The 15,301-nt window shown below is 42.6% G+C and overlaps 1 protein-coding gene across 3 annotated transcripts in view; it reads left to right on the forward strand.

The window, feature by feature from the left end:
* tmem132e (transmembrane protein 132E) overlaps positions 1 to 15,301 on the forward strand; it is a 350,212-nt gene that overhangs the window by 246,400 nt on the left and 88,511 nt on the right. For 2 of the 3 annotated variants that reach the window (XM_023967879.2, XM_023967880.2), the window contains exons 1-2: positions 12,772 to 13,452; positions 14,134 to 15,073. In XM_023967879.2, coding sequence (XP_023823647.1) covers positions 13,374 to 13,452; positions 14,134 to 15,073 — 1,019 coding nt within the window. In that variant the 5' untranslated portion in view covers positions 12,772 to 13,373. Of the gene's footprint in view, positions 1 to 12,771; positions 13,453 to 14,133; positions 15,074 to 15,301 lie in introns of those variants that run through there. The other variant, XM_023967881.2, reaches the window with a different exon arrangement.

The following is a 15,301-nucleotide window of genomic DNA, read 5'->3' on the forward strand; positions in this document are numbered from 1 at the left end:
GGACAGCAAGGAGTCATCATGCCAGGTAGTCCTGAGGCATGGTCCTAGGGCTCAGGTCCTCCGAGAGAGTGAAAGTTAACATTATGTTTTCGAATGACATCCCCAAGAGGTAAAATATATAGTGAAAATAATAGTGGTCCTAAAACAGAACCTTGGGGAACACCGAAATGTACAGTTGATTTGTCAGAGGACAAACCATTCACAGAGACAAACTGATATCTTTCCGACAGATAAGATCTAAACCAGGCCAGAACTTGTCCGTGTAGACCAATTTGTGTTTCCAATCTCTCCAAAAGAATGCGGAGATCGATGGTATCAAAGGCAGTACTAAGGTCTAGGAGCACGAGGACAGATGTTGAGCCTCGGTCTGACGCCATTAAAAGGTAATTTACCACCTTCACAAGTGCAGTCTCGGTGCTATGATGGAGTCTAAAACCAGACTGAAGCATTTCGTATACATTGTTTGTCTTCAGTGAATGGTTTCTTCCAAAATGGAAACCTGAATATAATGTAGCTACTGTATACGCTGTAGCTATGTCCTGTAGGGTAAAATTTCTGGGTTTTGACAAAAGCAGTAAGGATTGGATGATTGGGTTGACTTTGGGCATTGGTGCAGGATGTCTGTCCTTAGAGACATTTTTGGAATGAACTAAATCAATTACATTTTAGCTCACTGTACAAACGTACTGTTATAGTTTGCTCTTTTGTGCTCCACTTCTGTTTTTGGTTCTTCAGAAGAAAAAAACTAGATCTGATTAGTGCTCTCAGTAGCATCCACAGCTGAATGAATGGTCGACTCTCAAACTGATGGTTGTCAAGGGTGTGCGCACTGATAGCGGAGTCAGGTGCAGGAGAGCAGAGAGTTGTGAACAGGCGCACACTTTATTGAGGCAGGAGAAACCAACAGACGGACGCCACTGCGTCAAAACCTCCAGCCAATTGGCACAAGTGCAAAAGGCGCAAACAGTCACAATAATTATGTTCAAACAAATAAACATACCTCGTGACAAAACACGGAATAATACGAACACCAGTCTGGCGTGTCAAAATTGACACGTAACACAAACAATTCTACACAAAGACATGAGGGGGAACAGAGGAATGAATACATGCAGTGTGATTAGGGAATGAAAACCAGGTGTGCAGGGAACAAGACAAAACAAATGGATAAATGAAAAATGGAGCGGCGATGGCTAGAAAGCCGGTGACGTCGAACGCCGCCCGAACAAGGAGAGGAGCCGACTTCGGCGGAAGTCGGGACAATGGTTCATAAAAGTTTAATGCGGTACCATTTCCATAAACACACCGTAAGAGCTGATGGAGAAACAAACCAAAAATGCTCTTACAATATGAACAATACAGTCCACAAACAATACACTTTTACACAACTTTACATTAGCGTGCTTGATACATCAAAAGCATGAGAATTTCTACCAGAATAGTTGATTACGTGCTAATAGCTTGCTAATGTGGCACAAGATTAACTAATATTAGCCAGCACAAACAGTGGAGCTAGTCTACAGCTAATAACGTCATATCGATTGCAAACTTCAGAACATCAATTACAACACAAATATCCGTTCAGTACATATTCAAAATAATTAGAAAGATATCTGAAACAAGACCAATCTTAAAACACAGTAAATACCTTGTTCTCTTTCCAGCTAGGAGCTACGTTTGACGTTGTTTCTTGGGTGCTTGAACAACCTTAACAAAATGTTTTCCTTTTCCTCTCTCACGCCCGTTTCCCATTTGCACTTGGCGCGTAAACCAGAGAAGGCAAAAAACACCTGCTCTCAAAATAAAAGTCACACTAAACTGTCAAAAATACAGTGAGGATAGAAAGCTCATACAAGAAAATAAAAGTCCAAATATAGAGCAGACATTGTGATTGGACACTCGTTTTAGAGGTTAATTTACAACCTCCAAAACATTTGATGGTGATCGAGATCCTCAGCATCTGAATGTGCATTGTTTGTTTTTGGCTATGAAATCTCAAACCATTCTTTCCTCAACAGTAGCTATTAGCATAGCTATGGTCTCCTGTGTAGGCGCTCAGGAAGGCTTATCCACATGTAATGGACCGAAAACAAGGGCGCAACCCCCTTCTCTACTGTTGCCATTTAGAGAACAAAGCTCAGTCCAGCATATGACATCCACTTTGCAAAGCATCCATGTTAGTCAGATCCTTAGAATCCTCTATTCCCTGGTGTCAGCCATTTGATTAAAAAAATAAACAGTGCTGCAGTGGCAAATTCCCATCCTATCCATTTTTCAAACCTATGGCTTTAATATCTCCCTTGATGGCCTATTGTAAGTGAACACTAACCTAGACGCTCCTTTAAACGGAGGGCCCCATTGCGCTTCATTAGCCTTCAGTACAAAGTGTTAACCCAAACCTTTGTAGCGTAGCAGGCAAATGGCTCGGGAAAGAGGTCTCACTGGCTTTTGTATCCCTCCATATCACGATGGGCTCTACATAAAAGTTATATTTGCTTAGAGTGCTCTTAAGTTGAAACCTTGGACTCTTATTGTTCTTTGCTCTCAATCAATAAAACATATGCTCCTCTTGCAGGCATTTCATGAATATTTAATCTCACTTTTTGTTTCCTTTTATCTGCCGGTCTCTCTAAAGAAAGAAATCTTCCCCCAACCATTGACTTTGAATAGTTTGCTTTTATCCACCTCATTTGAAGCGGGGAAAGGTCAACTTGAAAGCACAGGAGCTAGGTTAATATATGTGACTCACCACCTGGATTCGGTCTTATGTAGCAACATTTGAAATTCTGTTTTTTACATTGGATAAAAGTAGAGACTCAGAGCTACAAAATGGTATATCATACACTGTATTTGAGGAAACAATGGGAAAGTAATTCTGCTTTGAAAGTTGATCAACTTGAAAACTTACGTTTGAGAGAACCGTCTTTCAATGTTTTGGTACTACTATTGGAGAGCCCTTCTTTGTCTACACCCATTCAGCATTGTTCACACCCTCTTAAGCCTTAGGCCCACCCATCTCTTTAAGGGTTGATAACAGTACACTTGAAATTAAACCAATTTCTGTCAAAATTAGAAACGTGTAATATCTGAATATCTTACCAGTATACACCATGGTTGGACGCGTCTCCTGTCTGATGCCATGCATGGTTGCCTTAGTTTGACGATGTTATCCAGACTGATGTTTTCTCCATCTCCTTAGCTATCATACTCGAATTCGGCTGATTTCAAAACTCGGTCCTCCAGAAAGTGGAGAGTATATACATAACGTTAGCTCGTAAGCCAGCTAGCTAACAGTACACTTTAACTTGACATTAGATTTATGCAGTATTACTACACAATACTTTTATTTAAAAAGCCGCATTCGACACTATTACCTAAACATACTGACCAGCTCAAATAAACAGACGCGTGCTATATGGTAGACCAATCAAAACTCATCTCTCGGCATGTCCAGCCCACTCATTATCTCAGCCAATCATGGCTAGCAGGAAGGTTGCTCCTTTTTTTCTGTGGCTAAACCAAACAGGCTCGTAATTTAACAATTGTATTCGTATTTACAGATGGCATACACGTTTGATGAAAGTTCATGAAAGTTCACATGTTCGAGAAGGCATTTCTGCCAAAAAACGCATTTTGATAAAAACATTATTTTACGTTCAAACAGCTCTCCTGTGAAGTCATGACTTGCGACATATGCCTAGTTTCCTGAATCGGATCACATAATGGCACGTAATTGTAGCAACCACTGGATCTTCTACAGTTTACAGCACTGTCTTTTTGTTGAATCACGTGTCATTCCCTTTTCATCAAATTAATTCCCTCTACCATTGTACAAAGGTTTCCTAGTTAATGTCTGCTTCCAGAAAGGTTTAACCCAAATGGAAACAAATAATGAAAATGCTGCTATTGCCTCGTTAATATTACCACTTAGCAGCATTCGTCTGGAAGGGCACAATTTCAGTCCCTTCCAGTCCAATGAATTTCACCATATACAGTCAGAGAATTATAATTCAGCACAACAGGGAATTTGGTAATTGTTTAAATTGCATTATGCCTTTTGCTTCAAATAGTAGGTAACCTAAGACGTAGTAAGATGAATGACATCATGTGTAGTAGGACAATATGTTCCAGAAGAAACAAGGTTTACCAACCTGCAGAAAAGTGAACTCAACAATCTTATTTAAATCAGCTCTACATTTCAGGAGGTAGTAAGTCATTGGTGTTAGGTACAGTTCTCCACTAACCGTCTTTGAAGGTTTTCATATGTTTCCATTTGTCTTACCCTCAAATCTTAGACTAATGGGAAAGACATATATTAGAGCTTGTCGTAGGGTCTTTGAATAGTCACAAGGAATCTGGATAAATAGGCTTCCTTTCCCAAAGTGAGTAAGCTGTAGTTTCCCCTTGACTTTACTTTCACCTTCCACCATCGCCCACCCACTGACGACAGGTGGTAATCCATTTACAAAAAGGTTGTTTCCAAGAATTACAATAGTCCTGGGTCTAACACTCTCAATGGTGGAGATCCCATTAGGGCATAGGTCAATCACTGTCTGTGTCAGGTCAACTGGGATCAGCAGTTAGCCTTGTTAGGGGTCGTTATAATCAATGATATTCCACTGACATCACTGCTTTTAAGCAGAAATAAAAAATGATCAGCACGTGCTTTTAAGTTGAGTCAAAAATATGTCTCTTGATGACTCCATATCTGTAATTGTCACGGAGCGTACAGTACGTGTGCTGGTTCAGTGTAGTGTAGATACATTCAATACAGAGTAGACCTCAATACAGTTCATGAACCATAGTGTCACTCCCTTTGCTCAAACCAATGTACCCCTCTGGCACAAACCTCAGTGCCCGATCCCTAACCATCATAAGATATCTAGGCTAATTAACTGAACTCCTGTTGAGGTGACCTCCATTACTGCCCAATCCTCTACTACCTATACTCTGTGTCAGAACAAACAACCGTAACCTCAAAAGCCACCTCATCAAAGCCCTGCTTACAGTGTTTACCAGTGGTTATAACCTATTTATCAAGGACATAGCATCATGTCCTTCAGTTCATACCAAATCACCCTTCAGGTCTCTTGCCAGATACACAGTTTATTCAGTGAAGTTCTTAAGGGTTGGCAAATTGTTCCGATCAGATCTCCAATTAGATACCAGAGAAGGGTCCAAGGAAGCCTCCTTGCTCTCCGCGTGGGCTTTGGTTCACTACACAGACACGATCCTCTGTAGACTGTAGGGTCTTTTATCTGCTAGATGAACAGATGTCTGATAACCCAACTGGCAACTACACAACAGCCGGGCATTCATAGACACATGCCCAAGACTGAAAATCATTGCCATTTCTCCGAATGGTTTTGGACAACCACTTGCCTCCGTGGCACATATTGCAACATGTTAATAATAGTTAGCGCTCTCTTTAAAAAACTAACATTTATGGACCCAGTTTATGTGTGCTTGATTTTAGGTTGATCAATTGTTTATTATTCTGACGGGTAAATACTATTTTCTTGAAGTAGCCTCTAACTTTTCTTTTCAGTCAGAGTGAGTTCTGTCCATGGTTTTCCCGATCGAGAAAGTGAACTCGCGGCCCATAATAGCACTTGCTCATAGAACAAGAAGCTAGCCTATGACTCGATGACTGGCAGTTGACTTTAGATCTCAGCAACGGTGTCATCATTGCACAATGGTTAGGCCTACTAGCGGACTCAGCAGATTTGCACACATTTACAGTACATTTGCGCTGCCACAGATTGTGAGATCCTGCTATTTTTTCAAAAGCATAGGACCACTGCAAATGTTGTTCTTGCCCTAAAGCTAATAAAGAGAGCATGAAATGACATTGTCAGACTGCACTAAAACCATCTGAACCATGAGCACAGCATTTCCATCCTTCATAGTACGTAAGTTATATATACGTCAATTTTCTGGAAAAAGTGCTGTGCGTGGGATTTAGCTCAAAATGAAGTCAAAGATTTCCTCGCTCATTCAAAAACGGTTTTCTTTCTCTAACCCAGACTAGGCCCATTCAGTGGATGGGTTTAAGTGGAGCCCCATATGTTGACCCAGGCAAATCACATTCCTCCTAACACGTGGTCATGGAAACGGAGAGTGGATAGGTATTCCGGAATTCGGGATCTCGTTCTCAAGCCAAGGCAAGGATAAATGTTCTTGGTACCCCTGGTTGTTATGGTGATCTGGCAGGGAGGTTTGGAGTGCATCGCCATGGGAACAAGCAAACTAAAAGCTGTGTGTGTGTGAGAGCGAAGGAGTTTGAAACAAAGATATGTTTTTCTCCCACCCAAGAGCACAGAGGCTCAAAATCCATCGGCTAAAAACCCCCCACTCGATCTGGGGACAGGGCATGAATAGCTCCCAGCAATTGCAGAGCTAATGAAATAAATAAAAAATTTGACAACTTACTTAGATTGAGTTTATTTTTGCATAGGAAGTTATTGTTACAAACGTGTGTAAGTTATATCTTAGTACCACTATATGTCTTTCAAAGATAACCAATATACACTACCGTTCAAAAGTTTGGGGTCACTTAGAAATGTCCTTGTTTTTGAAAGAAAAGCAAAAAAAAAAGTCCATTAAAACATCAAATTTATCAGAAAAACAGTGTAAACATTGTTAATGTTGTAAATGACTATTTTAGCTGGAAACGGCAGATTCTTTTATGGAATATCTACATAGGCGTACAGAGGCCCATTATCAGCAACCATCACTCCCTTGTTCCAATGGCATATTATGTTAGCTAATCCAATTTTATCATTTTAAAAGGCTAATTGATCATTACAAAACTATTTTGCAATTATGTTAGCACAGCTGAAAACTGTTGTGCTGATTAAAGGTGCAATAAAACTGGCCTTCTTTAGACTAGTTGAGTATCTGGAGCGTCAGCATTTGTGGGTTCGATTACAGGCTCAAAATGGCCAGAAACAAATAACTTTCTACTGAAGCTTGTCAGTCTATTCTTATTCTGAGAAATGAAGGCTATTCCATTGCCAAGAAACTGAAGATCTCGTACAACGCTATGTACTACTCCCTTCACAGAACCCCGCAAACTGTCTCTAACCAGAATTAGAAAGAGGAGTGGGAGGCCCCAGTGCACAACTGAGCAAGAGGACAAGTACATTAGAGTGTCTAGTTTGAGAAACAGAAGCCTCACAAGTCCTCAACTGGCAGCTTCATTAAATAGTACCCGCAAAACACCAGTCTCAACGTCAACAGTGAAGAGGTGACTCCCGGATGCTGGCCTTCTAGGCAGAGTTCCTCTCTCCAATGTCTGTGTTCTTTTGCCCATCTTAATCTTTTATTTTTATTGGCCAGTCTGAGATATGGCTTTTTTTCAACTCTGCCTAGAAGGCCAGCATCCCGGAGTCGCCTCTTCACTGTTGACGTTGAGACTGGTGTTATGCGGGGTACTATATATTCGAGCGCCAGAGAGGGGAAGCGGGAGCAGGCGTGACACTATGAGGCTGTGGAGGGATCCAAATTGTGGATTTACAAGAAAACATGAATCATTAGCGTAAAATGACACATTTGTTTTTAAGCCCTGGATTTCTTACCCCTTGATATTGTTGTTGGATCTGATTTTAGTATCTAACATAACCAATATTTTAATTCAATGATTTTATTGTTCCTCATGGAGTCTGCACATTGTAAATATGGTATTGGCAATGACCCTAGAACTTACCCTGTATATAACTTACTTACTTTCTCGTGTTCTTCTTGTTTCTATTTCTCATGTGTTTTTGTTCTACTTTACTTTATTTTATAGTACTACTGATATTCATTACTGCATTGTTGGGAAAGAGCTTGCAAGAAATGCATTGCACAATTCCGTGCACGTGCCAATAAACTTGAAACTAAAATTGAAACTTACGATTAACAGCTGTAGGAGAGTGTAACCCCATTTACATTGTCAAACAGACAGGTTGTCTCACTGTTTTATGCAGGTTGGCATTTATTGCCTTCCAGGGCAAGATTCATGACAAATGTCAATCTGCCTGAAGACTGAAACTGTGCATTTGTAAGCCGTTTTTTGCAAAACAGCTTAATTCTGAATCATAGAACTAGATTTGTTTTAATCTCGTGTGAGGGTGATAGCAGATAGTTTCTCTGTATGAAGGTGAAAGCAATGCATTTCTGGTGTAATCAATTATCAACCTCCGCAGAAACCCTTTCAGTCAATGGGCTCATTAGAGTTCCCAGTGGACTAGCTCTATCCATATTGCTTTCTCTTTCCTTGCTCATTAAGCAGTCTTCATTTGTGAAATCAATCCTGTTTGTGCGTGTGTGTGTGCGTACGTGTGGGGGGGGGGGGGGGGGGAGAGAGAGAGAGAGAGAGAGAGAGAGAGAGAGAGAGAGAGAGAGAGAGAGAGAGAGAGAGAGAGAGAGAGAGAGAGAGAGAGAGAGAGAGAGAGAGAGAGAGAGAGAGAGAGAGAGAGAGAGAGAGAGAGAGAGAGAGAGAGAGAGAGAGAGAGAGAGAGAGAGAGAGAGAGAGAGAGAGAGAGAGAGAGAGAGAGAGAGAGAGAGAGAGAGAGAGAGAGAGAGAGAGAGAGAGAGAGAGAGAGAGAGAGAGAGAGAGAGAGAGAGAGAGAGAAATTTTGACTGATCAATTTTAGGCTAATTGAATAAGGCCCAAAGAAACATCATATAACATAATTTACTTTTTTGGTGGAAACGCAAAGAGCAAAATGTTGAGCCTAACACTGGAGTTTAGCCTGATGGTGGAAATGCACCAGGATTTCCCTCCACTTTTATAGTCTATAGTAACACAAGTATTACAGTCATGGAGTTGTAATTGACAGATATTTGCTTACAACAATGAACTTATGGGTTGGACGATTCTCTTCTCATCATTCATCTTTAAAAACGTATACTAAAAATGTGGAAATCAATCAATCTGCCATCGTTAACACAATGGAAAAAATCATATTATTTATTATTTAAATATTGAAAGTGCGTGGGCTATGGAGAGAAACAAAATGGTGCGATTTCCAGGCCATGTGGCGTAAAGTGATGCGGGCGCTGGAGATGGGGGTGTGTGCTAGTAGGTCTGGGCATGTGTGATGTAGTCATTTGTATGTGTATGTTTTGTATTGTTTATAAAAAAAATATTAAATCTTTAATATATATATATATATTTTGAGCAGTGTATATATACACTGCTCAAAAAAATAAAGGGAACACTTAAAAAACACAATGTAACTCCAAGTCAATCACACTTCTGTGAAATCAAACTGTCCACTTAGGAAGCAACACTGATTGACAATAAATTTCACATGCTGTTAGTGGCTGTTAGTGGCTCCAATTGCGATCCAATTACAATCTTGTCTCATCATTGCAACTCCCCAACGGGCTCGGTAGAGGCAAAGGTCAAGTCATACGTCCTCCGAAACATGACCCGCCAAACCACGCTTCTTACCCGCCCGCTTAACCCAGAAGCCAGCTACACCAATGTGTCGGAAGAAACACCATTCAACTGACAACCGAGATCAGCCTGCAGGTGCCCGGCCTACCACAAGTAGTCACTAGAGCGTGATGAGCCAAGTAAAACCCCCTGGCCAAACCCTCCCCTAACCCGGACGACGCTGGGCCAATTGTTCGCCGCCCTATGGGATTCCCGGTCACGGCCGGTTGTGACACAGCCTGGGATCAAACTCGGGTCTGTAGTGACGCCTCAAGCACTGCAATGGAGTGCCTTAAACCGCTGCGCCACTTGGGAGGCCCCCGGGATTGGTAGTTTTTATTAAGCAAATATTCAACCTAGTTCAGTGCTGAAATGTGGTAATTAACTAAAATATCATAATCATTGCGCAATTTTATTCCGGCTCAGAGTCTTCACTCTCTCCAAAATCTGTCCAAAATAAGCCCAATGCCTTTCTATGGGCTTATTTTTTAACTAAGCTTGTTGCCTGCCTTCCCACCTTTGGTTAAACGACTCCCATTGGTTAGGGCATAGACATGAGCATCTCGTCATTGTATCCAGATACAATTTTACGCCTGCTACTGTATGTTAGATACACGCAGACTGCATAAACCGCATGAGAGAGGAATGTACTGTACACAGTACAACAACGAGAGGAACAGAGACCGTTTGTAAAAGTATACCTTATTTACGCTGAATAACTAGTAAACATTATTTAGTTAGACAGCTCTGAAGCATACTTAGGCAGGCTAACTAAATACGATAACTAAAGACAGTACAGTATGGGGAGCACATAACGTTAGATGGCCTGGCCATCTAAACATTTTGTAGTATACACAACTGAAATATTGTATTATTCCGTAGTAATTTCCTATTTGTCTGTTGATTTCTACCCAATGTGGACCTGACAGAGACAATGGAATATTTTCAATGTTTTGGCAATTGAATGTTCACTATTTTTGGCTTTGGAATTTCCATTAACAAATGTCCATTAAAAATTATTGTAATGTCATTATTTCATAATACATTTCATGTAATTCAAAACCAAAATTGAAAACTGTTATTATTTTTTAATAATCAAACTGAAACCGAATCGACCTCAAAAAGCATTAATCGCTCAGCACTAGCCACAGTAGCCTTTTCATGGCATCAGCAAACCAGCGCTGTTACTTAAACAGAGAATAAAGTACTATAACTCCCTTGTAGATGTACGTTTTTCTCACATCACTCATTATTAAGCTAGAGTATGTTTATATAGCATGTTCCCCTCTTCAGTGTTGGCCTATTTGACAGAAACTGTGATTTGCACATTTCAAAGGCGCAAGTGGCAAATTGAACCCCCACCAGAGAAAAGGAGGCAAAACAAAAATACCAGCACCCTACTCTAACATATAACTTTCCCTGCAGCATTCGCCCTCCAATGTGTAAACAAATACCATTGGAGGCAGTGGAGCTTTGATGGGAGATGAGGGGTGCTACAAAGTAGGCAGGTTTGCCAAGAAATGATGTTGCTGTGTTTGTACTGATATAAGAGGCATTACAACACTAATTACATATTTGCTGTGGGTTTCGTTTTCAGGATACTGTGCGTTGCTGTGTCTGTGAACTAATACCCAGACATGAGACACTGAAAGCCTCAAAGCAAATGCCCAGTTTTTTTATGCAAATCAACTTATTTGCAACCATTGTTTGTTATGCTAACTCCTATCTAACTAATGCAGCAGACTGTCTGAGTTGTGGCCATTGAGCAAGTGATTAGCATAAAGTAGCAAGATGAAACAGATCCAGCTTTATGTCATTCTAGCCCTCTGCAAATTATTAACGTTTCACTGATGTCTACATTTCATCACTTTTTATCAATAAATAAACCCTCTGAAATTATAAATTGACTTGATGCATCCTAACAAGTTGGAGGATAAGAGAAGGTTATTTCTGCATTATATTATGTAATATTATCTTTTTTATCTTACATGGGGGGGAAATGTAATCTTGAGGGAGAAATGGTTTGCAACATAATAGTACACACTAAGCTGAATGAAATGGCCCCAACCTTAACAACCAATAGTGGGCAAAATGTTTCATTAATCCCCATCAGGGCAAATGTTCTGATAGATGGAAAGAGCCCTGAGGTGATGCTAGCTAGTGCTACACATTCATTTCCCCCCACCCAACAGATGTGTATCATGTTAACAGAGCATGCAACAGGAAGAGAAGCCACTAAATTTGGCCCTTAGGTCTAATAGGAAGCCAAATGGTAATGGGGGAGGGACAAACTATCAGATTTCCATTTGTAAGCTCCATCTGCTCCCCCATCCCCACCGCACTTTGATACAGCAGCAACGAAAAGGAAGAGCACCCCAGGTGAAGAGGGGAAGTACCCCAGTGCATTGTGGGCCGTAAATCATGCCCCCTCAATCAGACCATAGTGTGCCTCGGGGCTGGAGTACACAGTAGGAGGGAGGGGGACTATACAAGAGCAGTCGGTTGTGTGCATTACGCGTGTTTAGAAAGAGATGAAGAGACACTCAAGCAGCTAATGTGGTCTCTAATGGAACAGCGTTGCTTTGCTCTGCAGACATGAGAGTATCATGTCACTTCCCTAAAGAGGTACTTCATTGCCTGGCCCTCAGACGGTCAGTCGGACCACACTGTGGGAGTGCACCATTTGTTTGACTAGAGCTGGGCGATATGGTCAAAAATCCATATCGCGATGAATGGACCCCTTTTTTCCCGATAACGCAAAATCAGCTATAAATTACATGAAATCATTTTTGAAGGAGGCTCCGACAACTCTGAGAAATGTACTGAAGTTCCTCAAGCAGATATGCAAAATCATCCGTAGTCCTTTGGGAAATCTGATACATAACTGAAAATAACTGATAAAAACAGTGCTCAAGAACATCTACCTCATTGCGAGATGAGAATTATTCAGTTTATCTTGTTGATGTGGAAATAAGTGAAACGGTTCGTGGTGGAATGAACAACAGGCCCCTTCATCTTTTTTCCGGCCTCCTGTTGAGCGTGATGCCGAGTGTAGGCCTGGCCCACACATACATCCAAGAATTCCCTTTTTTTTTATTGTAGGAATTCAAGCCACTTGTGATTTAGGGGGAAAAGTAGTCGAAATCCCCTAACCCTCCCCCTCCCCCATGTACCCTCATTCTCTTTCTCGGGGGCCTGTGGCAGAAGAAGAGAGGAGGAGAGTGAGGAGTAGAGGGAGAGCTAATTCGTCAATGATCTTTAGCTAATCCCCCCCCCCTCTCCCGCTCACTCTCTTTGCCTGAAGGCATTTAAGTAATACATTCCTCCCCCATTCCCACCTCACCCCTCCCCTCTAACACATACAGACACTCACTCACTCACGGACTCACACACAAACAGAAGAGCCTGCCTGAACACGTCCTGTGGGAGAGGATGAATCGAGCTGGAGATTTTTTTCCCCGCAAGTGTGTGGTTCAAGAGTCCTTTGAGGCCTGTCTGTCTTAGCTCTGGCTGGGAGCTAAAATGGTGATTATAGACTGAGGCTAGGTGTGGCGAGACGGGGCGGTGTCAAGGCTTTGTCTACAGCATTAGACCCAGCTAGCGAGGAGGGGTTTGGTCTATAAGGGACTGCTGCCAGAGTGAAGCTGCATGTGGACTGGATTCAAAGAGCCTCTGTGTGTATTTGCTGTGGACCACGACTGCACCAAAGGGAATAGAAGCAGAGGTTCAAGAACCTCTGTAGGTCCCCCACAGGCGTGTGCTGCAGTGCAAGCAATTGAACCACTGAGAAATCTGTTCCAGTACAGTGAATATCTGTGGAGATATTTTTTTTACTGATGCTTGAGGATTGGTTAATTGTGTGACTGCAAACTCTACTGATGATTGGATATACGCTTTTCAAAGGCTATTCAAGGAAATATACTTTCAATGCCAGAACATTTGGAACATGGGACTTTTAATCTCTGATTTGGTCTGTCTGGAAAGGCTTTGGCACTTTTATGCCCTATTCTTGGTACTTCTGATAAGTATGTCACATCAATACTGTTTCTTTATGACTGTGTCCTATGCCTGAGCAGATTGTATGTTATAGCTTGAGGGTATATGTTTTCAGTTGTTCTTTTCTCAGAGTTTGTGATTATATAACACGTTTTTGTTTGTTCCCACTTTATTTTATCCTAAATTATCTCCCTATTTAGCTTTTACATTTTGTCCTCGTCAAATGTCTTTTAAAAACTTCTGCATTTTGTCCAATCGTTAGCTTCTCAGTCAATTTTAAGACTGACTACTGGTGTGTTATTGAGCTCGAGGAACAATCGATTGAGCGTGTTGTGTTGAGCTGTATCTTGTGAACAGCATGTATGATACAGATCAGTGGCCGGGCAGCTTTTAACGCGTACAACCGTACAATGACCCAACCTGCCTGCAAGCCACTTGACACATACTGTCCCTTTATCAGATGATTAGTGTTCATTGACTGTTCACATGTCATCCTTCTCTGACTGGGTGAGATGGTAAAATCTGTCTGTCTGTCTGTCTGTCTGTCTGTCTGTCTGTCTGTCTGTCTGTCTGTCTGTCTGTCTGTCTGTCTGTCTGTCTGTCGCAGTTAAATGTAAAGAGCAGGTGAAAATTGCAAAGAAAGAAATGACATGTTGCATTGTAAAGATTCTAACCTTGTCCTCTCTCTCTTTCTCTTTCTCTCTGATCAGCATTTGCAGTGAAAGTATCCCCGACCAGCTCAGATGCTCTCCTCAGCTCTTCGGCAGTCACATCCACCCCCACCCCTCCTGATGTCTACCTTCCCTCCAACTTTAAGCTCTCCAACGCCCAGCTGGCCTTCTTCCTGCGAGAGACCAGGTCCTCGGGCCAGAGCAGCGGTATCCCCAACAACGGACATCCTCTCCAGCGTTCCGAGAGCTTTGTGGTCTTTCAGACCAAGGAGCTTCCCGCCGTCAACATCACCTTTGGCCCGTTCGCCCAGGACCAGAGCCTGTCCAAGGACCTCCTTCAGCCCTCCAGCCCCCTGGACATCCCCGGGCGGCTGACAGTCAACTGGAAGGTCCGGGCCTTTATCGTCCAGTCGAGGGTGTTTTCCAGCAACCCTGTGGTCCAGGTGCTCTTCTACATAGCAGGTCGCGACTGGGATGACTTCAAGGTCCAGGACAAGCTGCCCTGCGTGAGGCTCCACGCCTTCCGTGACGTACGCGAGATCAAGACGTCGTGCCGCCTATGGGGGAACCTGGCCCAGTGCTTGGCCCAGCTGGAGTTGCCCCCCACCTGGTTCAATACCAATGTGGCCCCCCTGGGCCGGAGGAAAGGCCCCAGCGACAGCTTGGGCCTGGAGCTGAGTGTGGAGACCCTACAGACCGAGCTCTACTACACCCTCCACGACCCGGACAGCGGAGGGGAGTGCGGCGAGAGATCGGGCCGCAGAGGAGGATCAAGGGGTGAGCCGCCCTCTCAGCACCCCCTCCTCCGCATCGGTAGCATCAGCCTGTACCAGTCCAGCCAGGAGCAGTTGGTGGTGGACAAGCAGCTGGATAAGAACATGTTCCTGAGGTTGCCGGAGAAGCCGCTGAAGCCAGGAGAGACCCTCAACATCTTCCTCTACCTGGTGCCCAACTCCACCGTGGAGCAGTTCACCCTCAAGTAAGTGGGTATTTCAATGAATTTTCTTCTCAATTCATCTTTCCTGGATTCTTCGCATCATCTCTCCTAGGTCAGAGGGTAGGGACCTTGGACCTTCTCCTCCAATATAGCTAAGGAGGCAAGGAATCGAGTGTGTGCTTTCATACGGAAATATGGTCAATGTGTTACTTACTGCCTTACATAAGCACTGTCCAAGCATTACTGACATCGTTTATCGCCTTCTCCAGG

Source organism: Salvelinus sp. IW2-2015, linkage group LG23 (genome assembly GCF_002910315.2).
Source record: "Salvelinus sp. IW2-2015 linkage group LG23, ASM291031v2, whole genome shotgun sequence".
Taxonomy (NCBI): domain Eukaryota; kingdom Metazoa; phylum Chordata; class Actinopteri; order Salmoniformes; family Salmonidae; genus Salvelinus; species Salvelinus sp. IW2-2015.